Source organism: Esox lucius, chromosome 9 (assembly GCF_011004845.1).
Source record: "Esox lucius isolate fEsoLuc1 chromosome 9, fEsoLuc1.pri, whole genome shotgun sequence".
In the NCBI taxonomy this organism is placed as follows: domain Eukaryota; kingdom Metazoa; phylum Chordata; class Actinopteri; order Esociformes; family Esocidae; genus Esox; species Esox lucius.
Window position 1 is genome coordinate 55,518 of NC_047577.1, and position 22,649 is coordinate 78,166.

The following is a 22,649-nucleotide window of genomic DNA, read 5'->3' on the forward strand; positions in this document are numbered from 1 at the left end:
GCGTTGGCCTTGGATAAAAGCAGTTTCTGAATGGCAGCCCTGCAATAATATCCAGCATTATGAAGATCACAAAGTACAGTTTTTGTGGGGAATGTGTCACAGAAGGGCTGATTTAATTCTGTGGTCATTTCTGAGGTTGAGTGTCCATATATACCTGTCAGACAGGTTCGACTACCCTTCCTCTTTGCAATGTGTCCATGTTCAGTATCTGCTGTCATGATTCTTGATACAGTTCCCCTTGACACAATGACACATTTTGCAGTTTTTGTGACCAATGTGCCTGCACTTCAGAGACTGTCTATTTGGCCTCTTTGGAATTCTGTTAGTTGCTTCATGTTGCTTTCGAAACTCAAAACTCAAAGCTAACCTTAACCCATTGGCAACCTATTGCGACTTCTGCAGCTGAGTTAGTTTCCATGTGGTGTTTCCATTATTTAGTCCACCTCCTATATATGTCTGTTGATCCTCAGGCACCTTAGAAAACATCGCTAAGTTTTCAATGCAAAACTTAAACCTTGAAATCCTTAAGATATATAAATGACATTGCTCTAACAAACGCTCAAAGGTAAATGCCACTCTATACCGTGCATGTTGTACAGTATAAAGTAAAATCAGAGTAAACCAAATTAAAATAAACAAATGCAAATTTTAATGCATTTATTTTAATAAGTAGATGCAAAAATGTCAGCTATAAACTACAATTTCTTATGTTGACAAAAACACACCATATTGTCTCCCTACACAAGTTCAGGTCCTGGTTTGATCTGGGTTTGGCAGCACATTTTCTAGAAATGTTTATGCTATAAGCCATCTGGGGCCAGGTCTGTAGCATCAGGGCGGGGTCGTTACCAAATGTACCCATGACCATGGAAGAATAAAGGAACCTTAACACCAAGGGATTAGGTTCACTCTGCTCCTGGGCTGTTGTTGTTGAATAGCACTTGGTGGGGTGGTTACCCTGCTGCCTAGGTTACCCTGCTGCCTAGGTTACCCTGCAGTCTGAATGAGACATATACCATATATGATACCCTACCATGTATGTTTATATATACTCATGTAGAAAAGAAAAGAAACACATACATACATACATACATACATACATACATACATACATATACACTCATTCATTTTTTACTTATGTAAATAAACTAAATAAATACGTAAAAATAATATTGATGTAAACAACTACTAAAGGAATATATGAACATACATTTGTGTATAGCTTATACCTACTGAATATATTAATATAATTTCAACTGTAAATTATATCTTCTAAATATATATTCAGGTATAAATTATTTCTACCAAGTATATGAATGAAGTCGGTTGCCTGTGGTTATGTCTTACAAACACATATTTACGGTAAACATAAAAATATACAATATATAAATGTATGATGTAAATATAATCCTTATTAATCCACAGAAAAGCACCCTCACCAGTCTGAGAGATGGGGAATGAGTGAGTGAGTGAGTGAGTGAGTGAGTGAGGGAGGGAGGGAGGGAGGGGGGAGGGGGGGGGGGGTGTGAGGGATAAAAGCAGAGCTCTTGTGCAGCTCTTCATTTCTGCACTTTAATGCCCTGCTGCATAGATGGCTTTTCTACAGAGAGTCAATTGAGAGAATATAGTAGAGAAGGAGAGGGAGAAAGAGGAGAGACACAGAGGGAGAAAGAAAAATAAGTAGAGGGAGAGAGGGACAGGGAGTAGAGTGATAAATAGAAGAGTTACAAATAGAAAAAGGGAGACAGAGAGACAGAGAGAGAAGAAAAGACAGAGAGGGAGGAAGAGAGAAACACAGACGAGAGAGACATAGTGAGGTGAGAAAAGGAGATAGTGAAGGGTTAAGGTTAGAAAAAGAGAGATGACCATCAGCACTTTGACCAGAGGAGGAGCTCAGAGGGAGCAACAGCACTGTCTCAGAAAGGTACCCTTACCCGTACACCCTATACCCTAACTCCTACACCTTATACCCCAACCCTACACCCTAACCCCTATACCCTAACTCCTACACCTTATACTCTAACCCTACACCCTAACCCCTATACCCTAACTCCTACACCCTATACCCTAACCCTACACCCTAACCCCTATACCCTAACTCCTACACCCTATACCCTAACCCTACACCCTATACCCTAACTCCTACACCTTATACTCTAACCCTACACCCTAACCCCTATACCCTAACTCCTACACCCTATACCCTACACCCTAACCCCTATACCCTAACTCCTACACCCTATACCCTAACCCTACACCCTATACACTAACTCCTACACCCTATACACTAACTCCTATACCCTAACTCCTACATCCTATATCCAAACCCCATACACCCTGTACTCAAACTCCTACACCCAAAACCCCAACCCTACACCTTGTATCCTAACCCCTACACTCTATACCCTAACCCCTATACCCTAACATCTATACTCTGTACCCTAACTCCTACACCCTATATGCTAACTCGTCCACGGTATACCCTAACTCCTCCACGGTATACCCTAACTGCTTGGTGTGTGTGTGCAGATGGAGAGAGTGATCATAGCCATGCAGGATCCTGACATCGGATTGAAGATGAGAAACCAAAGACTCCTCATCACTGTTATACCACACGCCATGACCGGTAGGTTACTGAGATTAACACACACCATGACCGGTAGATTACTGAGATTAACACACGCCATGACCGGTAGATTACTGAGTTTAACACACGCCATGACCGGTAGGTTACTGAGATTAACACACACCATGACCGGTAGATTACTGAGATTAACGCACACCATGACCGGTAGATTACTGAGATTAACACACACCATGACCGGTAGATTACTGAGATTAACACACGCCATGACCGGTAGGTTACTGAGATTAACACACGCCATGACTGGTAGGTTACTGAAATGAACACACACCATGAGTGGTAGGATACGCCATAACTGTTCCCTCCCTCTCTAAATTACACTTTAAACTGTTTTATTTGAATGATAAACTATTTCACCAAAGCAAGTGAAATATAAGAAAGTGAAGGAAGAACTAAATAGATTAACATGTGATATTATTAAAACAATGACAATTGTGTTGTAAATGTTTTTTATAAAATTAGAAATCATAAACCTTGCTGATTACCAGTGTTTGATTTGAAGTCTTTGTGGGTGTATTTATTCTGATATGTGTCTCTAAGGTGGTCATGAATTTGGCCGGAGGTAAGAAAGTGCAGCTCCATTTCCACCACATGAATGCATACGTTATAAGGTTGTAAAATGTATGCTGTAATTCACTCCCGATGAAAGTGTCTGCTACATTATTTACATGTAAATGACATGACTGCCCATCTGTGTGTCTAGGTAACGATATCATGGAGTGGCTTATTCAAAAATATAACATTACAGATGAAGGTAAGTTACATCAGTGCATGTGTGCGTGTGTGTGCACATACATATGTATGCAGGCAGAATGTATGGTAGGTGAAAGAGGACTTTAAATAGAGATATACTTCCTAATGCATATACCAAACGTGTCTATGTTCATACATCCATGAATAGGTGTTCATATATGCATTTAGGCGTTACGTCAGTATACACGCTAAGTCGACTACTAAAGATGACCTACTTAATCTACTAAACAAGCTCTCCCTTATTTCACTGTGACAGTTGGCTAGCTAGAAACAAGCTCTTCCTTATTTCACTGTGACAGTTTGCTAGCGAGAAACAAGCTCTCCCTCCTTTCACTGTGACAGTTTGCTAGCTAGAAACAAGCTCTTCCTCATTTCACTGTGACAGTTTGCTAGCGAGAAACAAGCTCTCCCTCCTTTCACTGTGACAGTTTGCTAGCTAGAAACAAGCTCTTCCTCATTTCACTGTGACAGTTTGCTAGCTAGAAACAAGCTCTTCCTCATTTCACTGTGACAGTTTGCTAGCTAGAAACAAGCTCTCCCTCCTTTCACTGTGACCATTTGCTAGCTAGAAACAGATTTGCTGTGCATTGTGGGATTGTTGACGTGCTGTATGCTGCTTGCTGTTACATGGCTACCTGCCACATTTAGAATTTACTCTATATAAACTAATTGGTTAAATTCTGTTTTAAGAGTTTACCAACACAACATTTTATCTGTTGACCTTTTACCCAACTTTTCTACACCGGGACTCTATTTGGACATAATTAACAGAACTACTCACCCCTGAACACCCGAAGCTAAGTACCATTAAAATGCCTTATCACTGTAGGAGAACTATCGTCAGGCAAGGTTTATGTGTAGAAATGGAAAAAAACAGCATCTGTGCCACCAGGAAGAAACAACAGTGTTGTTAGGGTTTTTCTTGGTCACTAGGAAGAAATGCCGTCGACCAGTTAAACCTGTGTCGCTGCTAGAGCTACGACAGAGCCGACCGAGATTTTCAACAGGTTTTCCCCACTGGAGTCGGAGTCAAGGCCTGAGCCGTCTTCGGAGGGGAATGATCGGCAGGCATTTTGTACCGGTGGCCCGGAAAAACTTTAGTAATCGGCGATTCCATTACCCGTAGACTAAAGAATCAGCCGGCGATCGTACACTGTTTACCGGTGGGCAGAGCCACCGACGTAGCCGCAAATCAGGGGTTGGCGCTAGCAAAGTCCAAAACAGGCAAGTATAGAGAGTATAGAGATAATGTTTTTCATGCTGGCACCAATGTTAGGATGAAACAGTCAGAGGTTACGAAGCAGAACATAGCATCAGTGTGTAAACTAGCTAGAAAGATGTGTCGGCATCGAGTAATTGTCTCTGGCCCCCTCCCAGCTAGGGGTGGTGACGAGCTCTACAGCAGACTTGCGCAACTCAATCACTGGTTGAAAACGGAGTTCTGCCCGTCACAGGAGCAGGGGCGACTTTCTCGAAGATTACTTACGTATTTCAGACCTGATTGGCTGTCTGTCTGTCTGGCGCCAACTTTAGTCGGCCAGAAGAGCGAGGAGGGTAGATTGTCTTAGCTAGCTTGTTAGCTTCACAAATATCAGATAACTCGAGAAAATGAATAAAGTGGATTTCCACAAGTGGAAGGTTTGAAATATCCAATACATTTCGTTCCACTTCATGATTGTGTCCCACTTGTTGATTCTTCACAAAAAATTACAGTTTTATATCTTTATGTTTGAAGCCTGAAATGTGGCAAAAGGTCGAAAAGTTCAAGGGGGCCGAATACTTTCACAAGGCACTGTATCACTGGTTTTCATTCTTTTGAAGATTTACTCATGAAAGTTAACCAGGCTGATAAATGTTTTTACATAGCTTCTATTTAAAGGCCCCCCAGGCCATACACAATATTCCTCAATGAGTTCCTCCAGAATCCTCCAGAATTCTTGTCTAACCTTGTAGTCATGGCGGATAGTATAAACATTTTTGGCGATTTCAATATTCATAAGGAAATGTCCAATGACCCTCTTCAAAAAGCCTTTGAAGCCATAATTGACTCAATGGGTTTTATTATGTCTCAGGTCCAACACACTGCCACAATCACATCTTAGATTTAGTCCTGTCACGAGAAATAGATATTGTAGATCTAATAATTTCCCCACAAAATCCTGGAATATCGGATCACTGCCTTATTACATTTCCCGTTAAAACAAGAAATCCACTCGCTCCACAAACAATGAGTTTTAAAAGCCCTACTATAAAATATTTGGACTAGAAATAGATTTATTTATATTCTTACAAGCTTGCTCATCAACGACAGAGTAAATAAATCTGCAAACAATCAAATCGAGGATCTAAACTCCACCACCACCACCATCTTCTTCCGCTTGGATCTAAACTCAACACTGCGAAATACTTAAGATACGGTTGCACCACTAAAAAAGAAGAAATACGCAACAAGAAACTTGCTCCCTGGTACACAGACAATACTAGAGCACTTAAGCAAGCCTCCAGAAAATTGGAGTGAAAGTGGCGCTCCACCAAGTTGGAAGTAGTCAGACTAACCTTGATAGACAGTACACTACAATACCGAAAATCACTCACATCTGCTCGATCAGCTTATTTCTCCAACCTGATTGAGGTGAACAAAAACAATCCCTATATGTATCTTCGATACAGTTGCAAAGTTAACAAAAAAGCAACGCTCAACAAGTGAAGTGGGTCTTCACTTTAGCTGTAATGAATACATGAACTACTTTGATGAAAAGATCATCACCATTAGAAATCAAATAACTGACTCCTCCTTAAATAGTTACAGTCCCCAAAATCTCAGTTGTCCTGAGAATGTCCTGAACCTCCCTGACGAGGTTTCACTGGGGACACATACATTTTTTGTGTGTTTCCCACCTACTGAATGCATTCCTGAAGACAAATAACATTTATGAAATACTCCAGTCTGATTTCAGACCCCATCATAGTACTGAGACTGCACTCGTGAAGGTAACAAATGGCCTCAGACAAAGGTTCCGCATCCGTCCTGTTGCTTCTTGATCTTAGTGTTGTTTTTGACACAATTGATCACTCCCTTCTCTTAGAGAGACTGGAAACCCATATTGGGCTATGTGGACATGTTCTAGCCTGGTTTAAATCTTATTTATCTGAAAAATATCAGGTCGTATGTGTGGATGGCAGATACTTGGACAAGTCAAAGTCATGTTTTGGTGTTCCTCAAGGCTCGGTTCTGGGCCCATTATTGTTCTCACTATATATGCTGCCTCTGGGTGATGTAATCTGGAATCACAATGTAAATTTTCACTGTTATGCTGATGACACAGTTATATATTTCAATGAAACATGGAGAAGCTGCAAAATTTGCTATTTTGGAAGCATACATTTCAGATATTAGGAAGTGGATGACAGAGAACTTCTTACTTTTAAACTCAAGAAAAACAGTAATGCTCATTTTAGGACCCATCTCACTCGACGGCTGCATTGTCATATCCCAAAAAACTGTAAGAAACCTCTGCGTTACCCTTGACCCTCCTCCTTTGATTAGATTACAATGCTCTTCTTTCCGGGTTACCCTGACAAATCAATAAATAAACTTCAATTAGTGCTGCACACGGCTGCTAGAATCCTAACTAGAACAAAAAAATGTGACCACATTATTCCAGTACTAGCCTCTTTAAACTGGCTACCTGTTAGGGTTAGGGCTGATTTTAAGGTTTTATTGTTAACCTATAAATCAATACATGGACTTGTTCCTACTTACCTCGCTGAAACGATCCAGCCATACTAGGGTTGCACGATATTGGAAATAAGTCACATTGCGATGTTTTGTTTTTCTGCGATATAAAAAAAAGACAGGATGTCTTCACAATATGACTTGAAAAGCTTTATTTGAGAATAATTAATTATTCTAGAATGATTGGGGTGATTTTGAAACTGAAAATGACTTTTTACCTTTTGACTTATTTTGGGTAGTTTAATTTATTATATTAATGAATACACTGTTTAATTCACCATGGTTCTATTGTATTAATGTAATAATCTTCTACCAATTCAGGCTAAAGTCAATGATCTAACATGTTATGATATTTATAATGCATGTTGCTCACCCTAAAATAAAACAAACCTCTTTTTTGACGGGGATCACACTTCTCAGCCTCCCCGGGAAAGTCTATGCCAGGGTACTGGAGAGGAGAATACGGCCGATAGTAGAACCTCGGATTCAGGAGGAACAGTGTGGTTTTCGTCCAGGCCGTGGAACACTGGACCAGCTCTATACCCTCTACAGGGTGATGGAGGGTTCATGGGAGTTTGCCCAACCAATCCACATGTGTTTTGTGGATTTGGAGAAGGCATTCGACTGTGTCCCTCGTGGCATCCTGTGGAGAGTGCTTCGGGAATATGGGGTCCTGGGTCCTTTGCTAAGGGCTGTCAGGTCCTTGTACGACCGAAGTAGGAGCTTGGTCCGCATTGCTGGCAGTAAGTCAGACTTGTTCCCAGTGCATGTTGGACTCCGGCAGGGCTGCCCTTTGTCGCCGGTTCCGTTCTTAATTTTTATGGACAGAATTTCTAGGCGCAGCCAGGGGCCGGAGGGTGTCAGGTTTGGGGACCACACGATTTCGTTTCTGTTCTTTGCGGATGATGTTGTCGTGTTGGCCCCTTCAAACCAGGACCTTCAGCATGCACTGGCACAGTTTGCAGCCGAGTGTGAAGCGGTGGGGATGAAAATCAGTACCTCCAAATCCGAGGCCATGGTCCTCAGAAAAGGGTGGCTTGCCCACTCCACACTGGTGGAGAGCCTGCCTCAAGTGGAGGAGTTTAAGTATCTAGGGGTCTTGTTCACGAGTGAGGGAAGGATGGAACGGGAGATTGACAGACGAATCGGTGCAGCTTCTGCAGTAATGCGGTCGATGTATCGGTCTGTCGTGGTGAAGAAATTTACCGGTCAATCTACGTTCCTACTGTCACCTATGGTCATGAGCTTTGGGTCATGACCGAAAGGACAAGATCCCAGATGCAGGCGGCCGAAATGAGCTTTCTCCGCAGGGTGGCTGGGCGATCCCTTAGAGATAGGGTGAAAAGCTTGGTCACCCGGGAGGAGCTCAAAGTAGAGCCGCTGCTCCTCCACATCGAGAGGGGTCAGCTGAGGTGGCTTGGGCATCTGTTTCAGATGCCTCCGGAACGCCTTCCTGGGGAGGTGTTTCAGGCCCATCCCACCGGGAGGAGACCCCAGGGAAGACTTAGGACACGCTGGAGGGACTATGTCTCCCGGCTGGCCTGGGAACGCCTCGGTGTCCCCCAGGAAGAGCTGGAGGAAGTGTCTGGGGAGAGGGAAGTCTGGGCATCTCTGCTTAGACTGCTGCCCCCTCAAACCGGCCCGGATAAGCGGAAGAAAATGATGATGATGATGTCTAGCAGTGTGTGTAACTGCTGTGTGTGTGTGTGTGTGTGTAGAAGCGGGCCACCTAGGAGGTTTGCTGGTACAGTATGGGTATATTTATCCCCTGAAGGAGCCGCGCTCTCTAATTCTTAGATCAGATGACTCTCCTTACCGTTTCCAGGTAACTCTCTCACACACACACACGCAAGCACACTACTCAGACACTCTCACACACAGAGATACACTCCTCAGACACTCTCACAAACAGAGATACACTCCTCAGACACTCTCACAAACAGAGATACACTCCTCAGACATTCTCACACTCCTCAGACACTCTCACACTCAGAGATACAGTACGCAAACAGATCTACCTGCATTTCTGCTACTCATTCTTTTTTTTTCTTCCTCTCTCTCTCAGACTCCCTACTTCTGGACTAGTAGCCGTTGGCCTGCTTCAGAGTTAGACTATGGTAATATCTATCTGTCCACCCATCAGACATCTAACTATATATATATCAATCAGTCAATTAATTACCAATTTATCTGTTCAGCGATCTATCTGGCCAAGAAGAATATTAGGAAACAAGGGGAGCTTGTGGACTATGAGAAGGTAACTATTTTAAACAACTGACCAAACCTTCACCAAACCTTTGCCAAAACATTATTAAGATGATAGTTATCCCTAACCAAACCATTACTTAAGTTATACTAAACTTTACTACACCTGCACTATACCTTTATCAAACATTTGTCAAATCATTAACCTCTACTAAACCTTTATAACACCATTATCTACATTAAACCTCCATTAAACCTTTACTAAACCTTTATAACACCATTATCTACATTAAACCTTCATTAAACCTTTACTAAACCTTTATAACACCATTATCTACATTAAACCATTATAACACCATTATCTACATTAAACCTTCATTAAACCTTTACTAAACCTTTATAACACCATTATCTACATTAAACCTTTATAACACCATTATCTACATTAAACCTTCATTAAACCTTTACTAAACCTTTAACACCATTTTCTACAATAAACCTTTATAACACCATTATCTACATTAAACCTTTATTATTCCTTTGCCAAACCTTTACCTTTAATAAACCTTTATTAAAGGTAAAGGTTTATGAATGAGTGAGTGACTGACTGACTGATAACCCCTTGTTAAATAACGTAGTGGTTATAGACGCTGACTACGAACCCAGAGATACCACATTTGAGCCTCATTATAGTCAAAATAAATGATGCATTAGGATTTATTCAGTATAGACAAAAACTTTGGTGGCTATAACGTTTAGTAACTACTTCATAGTAAGCCTAAAATAAAACAGTTTACGGTTATATTGCGATTATTTTGGGTGGATTTTCGAAGTACGCATCCATGCATACTTTTTTGGGTAATATAGGCTAAATCACAACCCTGTGGCCAGTTAGGGTTAGTTAGTAGATACTAGTAAGCCTGTTAAGGGGTTAGGGGTTAGGGTTAGTTAGCAGATACTAGTAAGCCTGTTAAGGGGCTTACACAACGGAACCGGTAACCGCTGCCTCCTCCATTATGTTCAATGAACCCTGGACGGCAGCTTGGCCTCCTACCCTGGTGGCCGCGGCAGCAAGGCGACTGCCTCCCACAGGAACGCGCACAATATCTGGTCCTGCCGCCGAAGCTCAACCATGTTCAACTTTTGCCTCTTGCCGCTGGACGGTAGCCAATCAGAGATCGTGCTTTTGTCACTATAGCAACAATGGAGGATTTGCTGGTGTCAGAGTTCAATTGCACTCTTTAAACAGGCAGCCAGTTTAAAGAGTACCCAGAGTTAAATTGCACAACGTCCAAGAATTATAAAGATTGTAACAAAACCAATTGGCCATAATTCCCTAAACGAAGGAAGGCAAATAAAAGTTTGGCTTGTCATTTGCCATATTTACGATGTTGCATCATGTGTGCTCGGCTACTTCGGTTGCTATAGTTACGGCTCCAAGGTCTGTTCCGGGGGAAACTCTGAGTTTACAATTTGTGTTCCACACATAAAAATGTTACGTGCGCGGTTAAACTAGAGTATATTCATTGGGATCACAACACGTACCAAACCAATATTTCACGCTCCGTTTAGTTTGAGTTATAATATTAATATACTTGGGGAACTGATATGACAAGGCAGAGTAGATGTTGACCAAAACATGAATGACATCACAGTGACTCGATCCCCAGAAAAACTTTCAACATTTCTGCCTCTTTGCATGCTGCCCTAATTGCCGCCGATGATTAATAAAAACGAGGTTAATAATAAACTCTTACCAGCAACTTTTGTACTTCTCATGTGTTTTTCAGCAGAACTACAATCTTCTACACAAGAGGATCAACCACACATGGGACTTCGTAGTAATGCAGGCCAGGGAGCAGATCAGGTACCACACACACACACACACACTTCACAAAATACACTGTATTTTTGTCTTCTAAATCCTGAAAATATACATTATGTGTGGATGCAGGGCCTCCAAGCAGAGAAGAAAGGCTGACCGTATTGTTTTGGAGTGCCAGGAGCAAGCATACTGGCTTGTCAACAAACCATGTGTAAATATACTACTATCATACTACTACTTATACTAATATACTACTGCTACTACTACAACTGGCCTATCAACAAACCATGTGTAAATATACTACTATCATACTACTACTTATACTAATATACTACTGCTACTACCACTACTGGCCTATCAACCAACCATGTGTAAATACACGATCGTATTAGTACTTATACTAATATACTACTGCTATTTCTGCCTCATCAACAAACCATGTGTAAATACACTACTATCGTATTAGTACTTATACTAATATACTACTGCTATTACAGCTTAATCAAAAAAACATGTGTAAATCTACTACTATCGTATTAGTACTTATACTAATATACTACTGCTATTACAGCTTAATCAAAAAAACATGTGTAAATCTACTACTATCGTATTAGTACTTATACTAATATACTACTGCTATTACTGCCTCATCAACCAACCATGTGTAAATACACTACTATCGTATTAGTACTGCCCTTACTACTACTATTAATACTGGCTGACAAACAGACTGTGTTAATACACTATTATACCACCATACCACCACGACTATAATTATTAATACTTGTACTGATATTAGTCTTAATAATATATGTGTCCTATATACTAAGATTCTGCTAGTACTGCTATATTTACTGCTACTGTAATTACTACTGCTATTACAACTGTTTTTAATATTACGACTAACAAATCCTACCTCAACAATTCCTACTGTATGGCTAGTACAGACTAATGTAACATTCAGACATTAAATATTAACTTAACCTGTTAAAAGCTTCAGCGGGGAAGGAGGAGGGTACTCATGAATTAAGTAAGAGTGGAGGAAAAGTGAATAGGAGCGGAAGGAGAAAATGGAGGAAATAAAAGGTGAAAGAAATAGAGTGGAAAACATGAAAATGGCTAAGTGCACAGACACACACAAAAACTATATTGCTCTTTCTCTCAAACTGACGTGTGTGTGTGTGTATTGCAGCCAGGAGCATTTGATGTGTTTGATCTGGGACCAGAGAGATGCAATGTCCTCAACTCCAGAGTGATACTGGTCAGTAACCCCTGACTTCAAAACCCAGGCCGTTAAAACTCCTGAGAAACATACTGGTCATTAATCAAAAATCTCTTTTTTCGCTTTCTCTCTGCTGGATGCATTTTTTGAAAGTAAGTGTTACTGGCAGAAAAAAATACATTTCCTGTAAAAAGTGTGTATTATGGTGAGGTTTCCAGTAAAGTGTGTTTATGATGGTGACATGTTTACAGCAAAAAGTGTTAATTATGGTGACATGTTTACAGTAAAAAGTGTTAATTATGGTGACATGTTTACAGTAAAAAGTGTGAATTATCGTGACAAGTTTACAGTAAAAAGTGTTTATTATGGTGACAGCAAAAATTGACCTCCTGTCTCTTCATCTCTCTTACCACCTCCCTCTTTGTCCTCCTCCTTCCATCACTCTGTCCTCTCCCCAGAACAGAACACTGACTATTATAAGAGGGAGGTAAACAAATAAACTGACAGCACTCTCCAAAACCATCAAAACACCAATAAGGGAATATCTTTTATAAGTAGTATTTCAAATATTTGTAGTATCTATGCCAAGGTGCATTGAAGCGGTTTATGGAAGTTCGTGATGTGAACCTATATATTTTCCTTACATTTGTCACACATCATATATATATACACACACACACACACACACACACACACAGTATCTCACAAAAGTGAGTACACCCCACATAAAAGTATCTTTACATGTGACAACACTGAAGAAATTACACTTTGCTACAATGTAAAGTAGTGAGTGTACAGCTTGTATAACAGTGTAAATTTGCTGTCCCCTCAAAATAACTCAACACACAGCCATTAATGTCTAAACCACTGGCAACAAAAGTGAGTACACCTCTAAGTGAACATTTTCTAATTGGGCCTAATTAGCCATTTTCCCTCCCCAATGTCATGTGACTCATTAGTGTTACAAGGTCTCAGGTGTAGGAGTGTTTAATTTGGTGCCATCGCTCTCACACTCCCTCATACTGGTCACTGGAAGTTCAACATGGCACCTCATGGCAAAGAACTCTCTGAGGATCTGAAAAAAAGAATTGTTGCCTAGCGCATAAAGATGGCCTAGGCTATAAGATTGCCAAGACCCTGAAACTGAGCTGCAGCACGGTTTGACAGGACATGTTTCACTCAGAACATGCCTCGCCATGGTCGACCAAAGAAGTTGAGTGCTCAGCGTAATATCTAGAGGTTGTCTTTGGGAAATAGATGTATGAGTGCTGCCAGCATTGCTGCAGAGTTTGAAGGGGTGGGGGATCAGCCGGTCAGTGCTCAGACCATACACCACACACTGCATCAAATTGGTCTGCATGGCTGTCGGCCCAGAAGGAAGCTTCTTCTAAAGATGATGCACAAGAAAGCCCGCAAACAGTTTCCTGAAGACAAGCAGACTAAGGACATGGATTACTGGAACCATGTCCTGTGGTCTGATGAGACCAAGATAAACTTATTTGGTTCAGATGATGTCAAGCGTGTGTGGCGGCAACCAGGTGAGAAGTACAAAGACAAGTGTGTCTTGGCTACAGTCAAGCATGGTGGTGGGAGTGTCATGGTCTGGGGCTGCATGAGTGCTGCCGGCACTGGGGAGCTACAGTTCATTGAGGGAACCATGAATGCCAACATGTAATGTGACATAGTGAAGCAGAGCATGAGCCCTTCGGAGACTGGGCTGCAGGGCAGTATTCCAACATGATAATGACTCCAAACACACCTCCAAGACGATCACTGCCTTGCTAAAGAAGCTGAGGTAAAAGGTGATGGACTGGCCAAGCATCTGTGGGGCATCCTCAAATGAAAGGTGGAGGAGCGCAAGGTCTCTAACATCCACCAGCTTTGTGATGTTGTCATGGAGGAGTGGAAGAGGACTCCAGTGGCAACCTGTAAAGCTCTGGTGAACTCCATGCCCAAGAGGGTTAAGGCAGTGCTGGAAAATGATAGTGGCCACACAAAATATTGACACTTTGGGCCCAATTTGGACCTTTTCACCTAGGGATGAATTCACTTTTGTTGCCAGCGGGTTTAGACAGTAATGGCTGTGTGTTGTGTTATTTTGAGGGCACAGCAAATTTACACTGTTATACAAGCTGTACACTCACAACTTTACATTGTAGCAAAGTGTCATTCACATGAACAGATATAATCAAATATTAACAAAAATGAGAGGTGTACACACTTTTGTGAGATACTGTATATATACACTCACCTAAAGGATTATTAGGAACACCTGTTCAATTTCACATTAATGCAATTATCTAATCAACCAATCACATGGCAGTTGCTTCAATGCATTTAGGGGTGTGGTCCTGGTCAAGACAATCTCCTGAACTCCAAACTGAATGTCAGAATGGGAAAGAAAGGTGATTTAAGCAATTTTGAGCGTGGCATGGTTGTTGGTGCCAGGCGGGCCGGTCTGAGTATTTCACAATCTGCTCAGTTACTGGGATTTTCACGCACAACCATTTCTAGGGTTTACAAAGAATGGTGTGAAAAGGGAAAAACATCCAGTATGCGGAAGTCCTGTGGACGAAAATGCCTTGTTGATGCTAGAGGTCAGAGGAGAATGGGCCGACCGATTCAAGCTGATTTAAGAGCAACTTTGACTGAAATAACCACGTTACAACCGAGGTATGCAGCAAAGCATTTGTGAAGCCACAACACGCACAACCTTGAAGCGGATGGGCTACAACAGCAGAAGACCCCACCGAGTACCACTCATCTCCACTACAAATAGGAAAAAGACGCTACAATTTGCACGAGCTCACCAAAATTGGACAGTTGAAGACTGGAAGAATGTTGTCTGGTCTGATGAGTCTCGATTTCTGTTGAGATATTCAGATGGTAGAGTCAGAATTTGGTGTAAACAGAATGAGAACATGGATCCATCATGCCTTGTAACCACTGTGCAGGCTGGTGGTGGTGGGGTAATGGTGTGGGGGATGTTTTCTTGGCACACTTTAGGCCCCTTAGTGCCAATTGGGCATCGTTTAAATGCCACGGCCTACCTGAGCATTGTTTCTGACCATGTCCATCCCTTTATGACCACCATGTACCCATCCTCTGATGGCTACTTCCAGCAGGAAAATGCACCATGTCACAAAGCTTCAATCATTTCAAACTGGTTTCTTGAATATGACAATGAGTTCACTGTACTGAAATGGCCCCCACAGTCACCAGATCTCAACCCAATAGAGCATCTTTGGGATGTGGTGGATCGGGAGCTTCGTGCCCTGGATGTGTATCCCACAAATCTCCATCAACTGCAAAATGCTATCCTATCAATATGGGCCAACATTTCTAAAGAATGCTTTCAGCACCTTGTTGAATCATGTAGAATTAAGGCAGTTTTGAAGGCGAAAGGGGGTCAAACACAGTATTAGTATGGTGTTCCTAATAATCCTTTAAGTGAGTGTATATATGGTGTATAATGTGTGTGTGTGAGTATATAAATATATTATTTATATATATATATATATATATACACAGTGGATATAAAAAGTCTACACACCCCTGTTAAAATGGCAGGTTCTTGTGGTGTAAAAGAATGACACTTTTTCCACCTTTAATGTGAACAATTCAATTGAAAAACAAACTGAAATCTTTGAGGGAAAAATTAAAATAAACTCACAATAACCTGGTTGCATAAGTGTGCACACCCTCTTATAACTGGGTATGTGGCTGTGTTCAGAATTAACTTTGTCTCATTCTTTTACATCACAAAAACTTGCGACATCTGTGGCATTGTGCACATTTTAGAGTGGCCTTTTATTGTGGCCAGCCTAAGGTACACCTGTGCAATAATCATGCTGTCTGATCAGCGTTTTGATAAGCCACACCCGTGAGGTGGATGATCTCGGCAAAGGAGAAGTGCTCACTAACACAGATTTAGACAGATTTGTGAACAATATTTGAGAGAAATAGGACTTTTGTGTACATAAAGTCTTCGATTTTTGAGTTCATCTCATGATAAATGGGGGCAAAATCAAGTGTTGCGTTTATAATTTTGTTCAGTGTATATATATTCTGCTCTCTGTGATCATCTTGTTTTGTCTGTTCTCTGTGATTTTCTTCTGTTTTTAATCATTAGATGTATATGCAGGGCCCAGCTGTGAAAGAGACCTTGAACTCCTTGTTAAAATTAAGGTATAATAATACAAAATAAAAAAAAGAAATATATATATAATGGGTCTGTATATAATGCGTGTGTTGCAGATTGAACAGAATAGGAGAGCTCTGGTGAGAAACCGTGTCAAGTCATCCATTTGCCTGGAGAGGTAAGTTAGCTGCCAGAACCAGGCTTCATGTTAGGGATGGTGTTCTCAGGCTGATGAGCAGTGTTAGGCTTGTGTAAAATATAGGCCAAAAGCTCTTTGTCTCAACAGACCATTGAATCATCTTGCATTTGGTCCCAGATGCAAACTCTAGCCGAGATTTGATTTATTTTTGGCACTCTCCCATGAAGGCCACTTTCGTGAAGCACCCAGGCTATTGTTGCATTATGTATGGTGCAGGGGTATAGAATTAGGGGGAGACAGAAATCCTGGGATCCATTGACACTGACCCCCCCAATATACAATACAAACCTACGCTGTTAGTACAATGTTTCTCAGCTCAGTCATGGAAGAGCACCCAGGCTATTGTTGTAATATGTAGTGTTTCTGTAACTCCTTTTCCTCTTAGGGAAAGTTAGAATTCCAGTTTGCTGTTTTTTTTGTTGAGAATTTCCAGTGTGCCAAATAATTCTCTCTCCTCTCACTTTCTCCTCTCTCTGTCGTGCGTGTGTAGCTTCATGAAGTTTTGTGATCAGTACCACCAACATGACCCAATCATGTCAGGCTGTCTCCCAAGCAATCCCTGGATTTCTGATGACACCACACACTGGACTATCAACACTGACCTGTAAGCCCAAACACACCCTAACCCAGGGGTTCCCAAACTTTTTTGGCCAATGACCCCATTTCGATATATAAAAATTCTCGCGACATGTGAAGAAAAATTCTATATATTTTTTTATTTTAGGCCATGAGAGTCAATTTTAAAACATTCTCCCCCAAACCCATTTTCATATCAGATGACCCCACATGGGGTTCCGACCCCTTGTTTGGAAACCTGTGCCCTAACCTGATTCATACACACCCTCACCTGATTCATACACACCCTCACCTGATTCATACACACCCTCACCTGATTCATACACACCCTCACCTGATTCATACACACCCTCACCTGATTCATACACACCCTCACCTGATTCTTACACCCTATCCTGATTCATACACACCCTCACCTGATTCATACACACCCTATCCTGATTCATACACACCCTATCCTGATTCATACACACCACACCCTAACCCAATTCACATACACCATAACCCTAACTCATATACAGCCTAACCATAACCCTGATTCATGATAGTCTAATGTCCAGCAGTATCTAATGTCCAGGAGCATCTAATGTTCTGTAGTGCCTAATGTCCAGTACAGCCTAATGTCCAGTAGAGTCTAATGTCCAGGAGCATCTAATGTCCTGTAGTGCCTAATGTCCAGTAGAGTCTAATGTCCAGGAGCATCTAATGTCCAGTAGAGTCTAATGTCCGGTAGAGTCTAATGTCCAGTAGAGTCTAATGTCCAGTACAGTCTAATGTCCAGCAGTATCTAATGTCCAGCAGTATCTAATGTCCTGTAGTATCTATTGTCCAGGAGTGCCTAATGTCCAGTAGAGTCTAATGTCCAGGAGCATCTAATGTCCAGTACAGCCTAATGTCCAGTAGAGTCTAATGTCCAGGAGCATCTAATGTCCAGTACAGCCTAATATCCAGTACAGCCTAATGTCCAGTAGTATCTAATGTCCAGTAGTGCCTAATGTCCAGTAGTATCTAATGTCCAGTAGTATGTAATGTCCAGTAGTATGTAATGTCCAGTAGTATGTAATGTCCGGTTGTATCTAATGCCCAGTAAAGTCTAATGTCGAGTAGGGAACAGTATTATAATTGTTATTATTAGAATAGTATTCGTTCACCCTTTTACTATTAGCTCACTTTAATCCACTTGCTAACAGTAGACTAAACATATACTGACTGGGCCCCACACCACTACGGCACAGACTGACAGTTGTAAACAAAAACCTGTGCAAAGGAACGCATGCCGTACAAAACGAATTAGAAAAGTTTTTTAATTTTTTTTTATGTGAAGCTATACCATATGTAAAAATTCTAGATTGGAATTTTATTAGTGTTTAGAAAAATCATGTACAGAAAATTTTTAATAATTTATTTCAACAACAAAAATGAATACATAAAAATGTTGAGGGGCAAAAATGAAAACATACAAGTACTCGAATACTAACTTAATTTCGGTTATTTGAATATTCGACTAACCATGCCCTTCCCTAATGTCCAGTAGTATCTAATGTCCAGTAGTATCTAATGTCCATTAGTATCTAATGTCCAGTAGTATCTAATGTCCATTAGTATCTAATGTCCAGTAGTATCTATAGTAGTATCAGAAATATGAACCCACAACAGATCAACCCCAGCCAATTCACGCAGACACACATAAACATGTAAACTTATACAGTTCAGGTCAGACGTTTACACACACCTTAGTCAAATACATTTAAACTCAGTTGTTCACAATTCCTGACATTTAATCCTAGTAAAAATTCCGTCTTAGGTCAGTTAGGATCACCACTTTATTTTAGGAATGTGAAATGTCAGAATAATAGAGTGATTTATTTCATTTTTTATTTATTTCATCACATTCCCAGTGGGTCCCAGTGTTTACATACCCACAGTATTTGGTAGCATTGCGTTTCAATCGTTTAACTGAAAAATTTGTCTTGATGACTTAATGTATGTAAACCTTCAACTTCAACTGTACGTTTGTTTGTGTGTGTAGGGTGGGTACTCCTACAAGGTTAAGAGTGGAGCGCTGGAGTTTCAGTTTCATGGAACTATTGAATGACTGCCTGGGAAGAAGAGAATTCATGACCTACCTGGAGAAGGAATTCAGTGGTTGGTCACACACACACACACACACACACAGGGGTGATTTGAGCTGATGTCTTTAAGATGTCCCCTACTGTTCTATCTTGGTGTGTGTTTGTTTCAGGGGAGAACTTGTGTTTCTGGGAGGCCTGTGAAGACCTTAGACATGGAGAGAGTTCAAAGATCATCTTGAAAGTAGAGGAGGTCTACAAGTAGGTACACACAAATTATCGTCATTACTGTTGTACACACATTATCACTAGTACTAGTATCGTTACCATTATTACGGTTGTACAAGTATCATCATTACCATTATTACTGTTGTACTAGTATCATCATTACCATTAGTACTGTTGTACTAGTATCATCATTACCATTATAACTGTTGTACTAGTATCATCATTAACATTATAACTGTTGTACTAGTATCATCATTAACATTATTACTGTTGTACTAGTATCATCATTAACATTATAACTGTTGTACTAGTATCATCATTACCATTATTACTGTTGTACTAGTATCATCATTACCATTAGTACTGTTGTACTAGTATCATCATTACCATTATTACTGTTGTACTAGTATCATCATTCATGTTTTTGCTCTTGTACAAGTATCATCATTAACATTATTACTGTTGTACTAGTATCATCATTAACATTATAACTGTTGTACTAGTATCATCATTGCCATTAGTACTGTTGTACTAGTATCATCATTACCATTATTACTGTTGTACTAGTATCATCATTAACATTATAACTGTTGTACTAGTATCATCATTACCATTATTACTGTTGTACTAGTATCATCATTAACATTATAACTGTTGTACTAGTATCATCATTAACATTATAACTGTTGTACTAGTATCATCATTGCCATTAGTACTGTTGTACTAGTATCATCATTAACATTATTACTGTTGTACAAGTATCATCATTACAGTTTTTACTGTTGTACTAGTATCATCATTACCATTAGTACTGTTGTACTAGTATCATCATTGCCATTAGTACTGTTGTACTAGTATCATCATTAACATTATTACTGTTGTACTAGTATCATCATTACCATTATTACTGTTGTACTAGTATCATCATTAATGTTTTTACTGTTGTACAAGTATCATCATTACCATTGTTACTGTTGTACAAATATCATCATTACCATTATTACTGTGGTACTAGTATCATCATTACCATTATTACTGTTGTACTAGTATCATCATTGCCATTATTACTGTTGTACTAGTATCATCATTCATGTTTTTGCTCTTGTACAAGTATCATCATTAACATTATTACTGTTGTACAAATATCATCATTACCATTATTACTGTGGTACTAGTATCATCATTCATGTTTTTGCTCTTGTACAAGTATCATCATTAACATTATTACTGTTGTACTAGTATCATCATTACCATTATTACTGTTGTACTAGTATCATCATTACCATTATTACTGTTGTACTAGTATCATCATTACCATTATTACTGTTGTACTAGTATCATCATTACCATTATTACTGTTGTACTAGTATCATCATTATTAGTACAACAGGCAGAGTTAGGGGCTCATTGACCTGGGTGTGTTTGTAGGACTTTCCTATCACCGGGGGGCGGAGTTAGGGGCTCATTGACCTGGGTGTGTTTGTAGGACTTTCCTATCACCGGGGGGCGGAGTTAGGGGCTCATTGACCTGGGTGTGTTTGTAGGACTTTCCTGTCACCAGGGGCAGCCCGCTGGGTGAACATTGACAGTAAAACAATGGAGAGAACCCTGGAGGGAATTAAACAACCTCACCGCTTTGTTATGGATGACGCCCAGATGCACATCTACTTCCTCATGAAGAAGGTAACCCTTAAAACCTCTTCAGCCTGACCTCCAAACTCCCAACCTCGTACATCTGATATCTAAACTCTTATAAGCCTGACATCTAATCCTTGACCTTGTACCCTAATCTCCAAACTCTGACTTCCAGGACTCCTACCCCAGGTATCTGAAGTCGGACCTTTATAAGAACATGCTGTCCAAAGCCATTGTCCCCCAAGAGACTAAGAAGAGGTAGGACCACGACATTACTAAATTCGTTTTGAGAAAAATCCTACACACCAACACAAACTTGTAGGCCCAATTTATCAATACTAAGTCTAGCTAAGCTTAGTCCAGGTACAGGCTTAATCTGTGTTTGTGAAACCTCCCCATAGTGTTTCCAATGAATAAAAATGCCTCTAAACTTAGCAATATATTCCTTATAATGATTGACCTCTCTCTGTCTGTTCTTCCCTCCCTCTATTTTGTTAGTGTATTTCCCTTCATGAGACGCCAGCGTCACTCTAGCCCCTCCCCTGCCATGGTTTCCCAGGCAACAGAGGATAATGGCAAGGCTAAGGGGGCAGGACCAGCGGCAACAAACTCAGGAACTCTCTCTTAGGTCTGAGAACCAAAATATTTATAATGTGGTTTGTTAGGGTTATGTAGTTGTACATCAGAATGTTTATGTGGTTTGTTAGGGTTATGTAGTTGTACATCAGAATGTTTATGTGGTTTGTTAGGGTTGTGTAGTTGTACATCAGAATGTTTATGTGGTTTGTTAGGGTTGTGTAGTTGTATTTCAGAATGCTTATGTTTGTTTGTTAGGGTTGTGTAGTTGTATATCAGAATGTTTATGTGGTTTGTTAGGGTTGTGTAGTTGTACATCAGAATGTTTATGTGGTTTGTTAGGGTTGTGTAGTTGTATTTCAGAATGCTTATGTTTGTTTGTTAGGGTTGTGTAGTTGTATATCAGAATGTTTGGTTATGTAGTTGTACATTAGAGTGGTGACCTCCAGAGGCCCTCACCCCCCCAGTGCTCCAGGGATTATGGGTAATCCTGCAATCTGGATTCCCTTGTTGTTCCTCTTCAGAGGATCACTCTTACACACACATGGACACACAAACATGGACACACACAGACACACACAGACACACAAACATGGACACACACAGACACACAAACATGGACACACACACACACACACAAACATGGACACACACACACACACACACACACAAACATGGACACACACACACACACACACACACAAACATGGACACACACACACACACACACACACACACACACACACATGGACACACACACACACAAACATGGACACACACACACACACACACACACACAGAAACACAATTTTTCAATCGGATGAGTGATTGTGATTATTT

At 40.5% G+C, this 22,649-nt stretch overlaps 1 protein-coding gene across 5 annotated transcripts; it reads left to right on the forward strand.

The window, feature by feature from the left end:
- Positions 1–1,547: 1,547 nt before the first annotated feature.
- Positions 1,548–22,435, forward strand: rgs11 (regulator of G protein signaling 11). 5 transcript variants are annotated; one of them, XM_029122125.2, is made up of 17 exons: positions 1,548–1,924; positions 2,530–2,626; positions 3,348–3,398; positions 8,852–8,958; positions 9,199–9,250; positions 9,332–9,390; positions 11,129–11,205; positions 11,293–11,374; positions 12,356–12,424; positions 12,849–12,872; positions 16,643–16,704; positions 17,216–17,329; positions 19,331–19,446; positions 19,544–19,631; positions 21,143–21,281; positions 21,409–21,491; positions 21,732–22,435. In XM_029122125.2, exons 1-17 carry the CDS (start codon positions 1,862–1,864, stop codon positions 21,859–21,861), a joined length of 1,413 nt encoding a protein of 470 aa, XP_028977958.1. In that variant the 5' UTR covers positions 1,548–1,861; the 3' UTR covers positions 21,862–22,435. The 5 variants fall into 5 exon arrangements, with proteins under 5 accessions (XP_028977958.1, XP_028977959.1, XP_028977960.1 ...); XM_029122126.2 differs by having other exon boundaries at positions 11,132–11,205; XM_029122127.2 differs by lacking the exon at positions 12,849–12,872.
- The last annotated feature ends 214 nt before the right edge of the window (positions 22,436–22,649 follow it).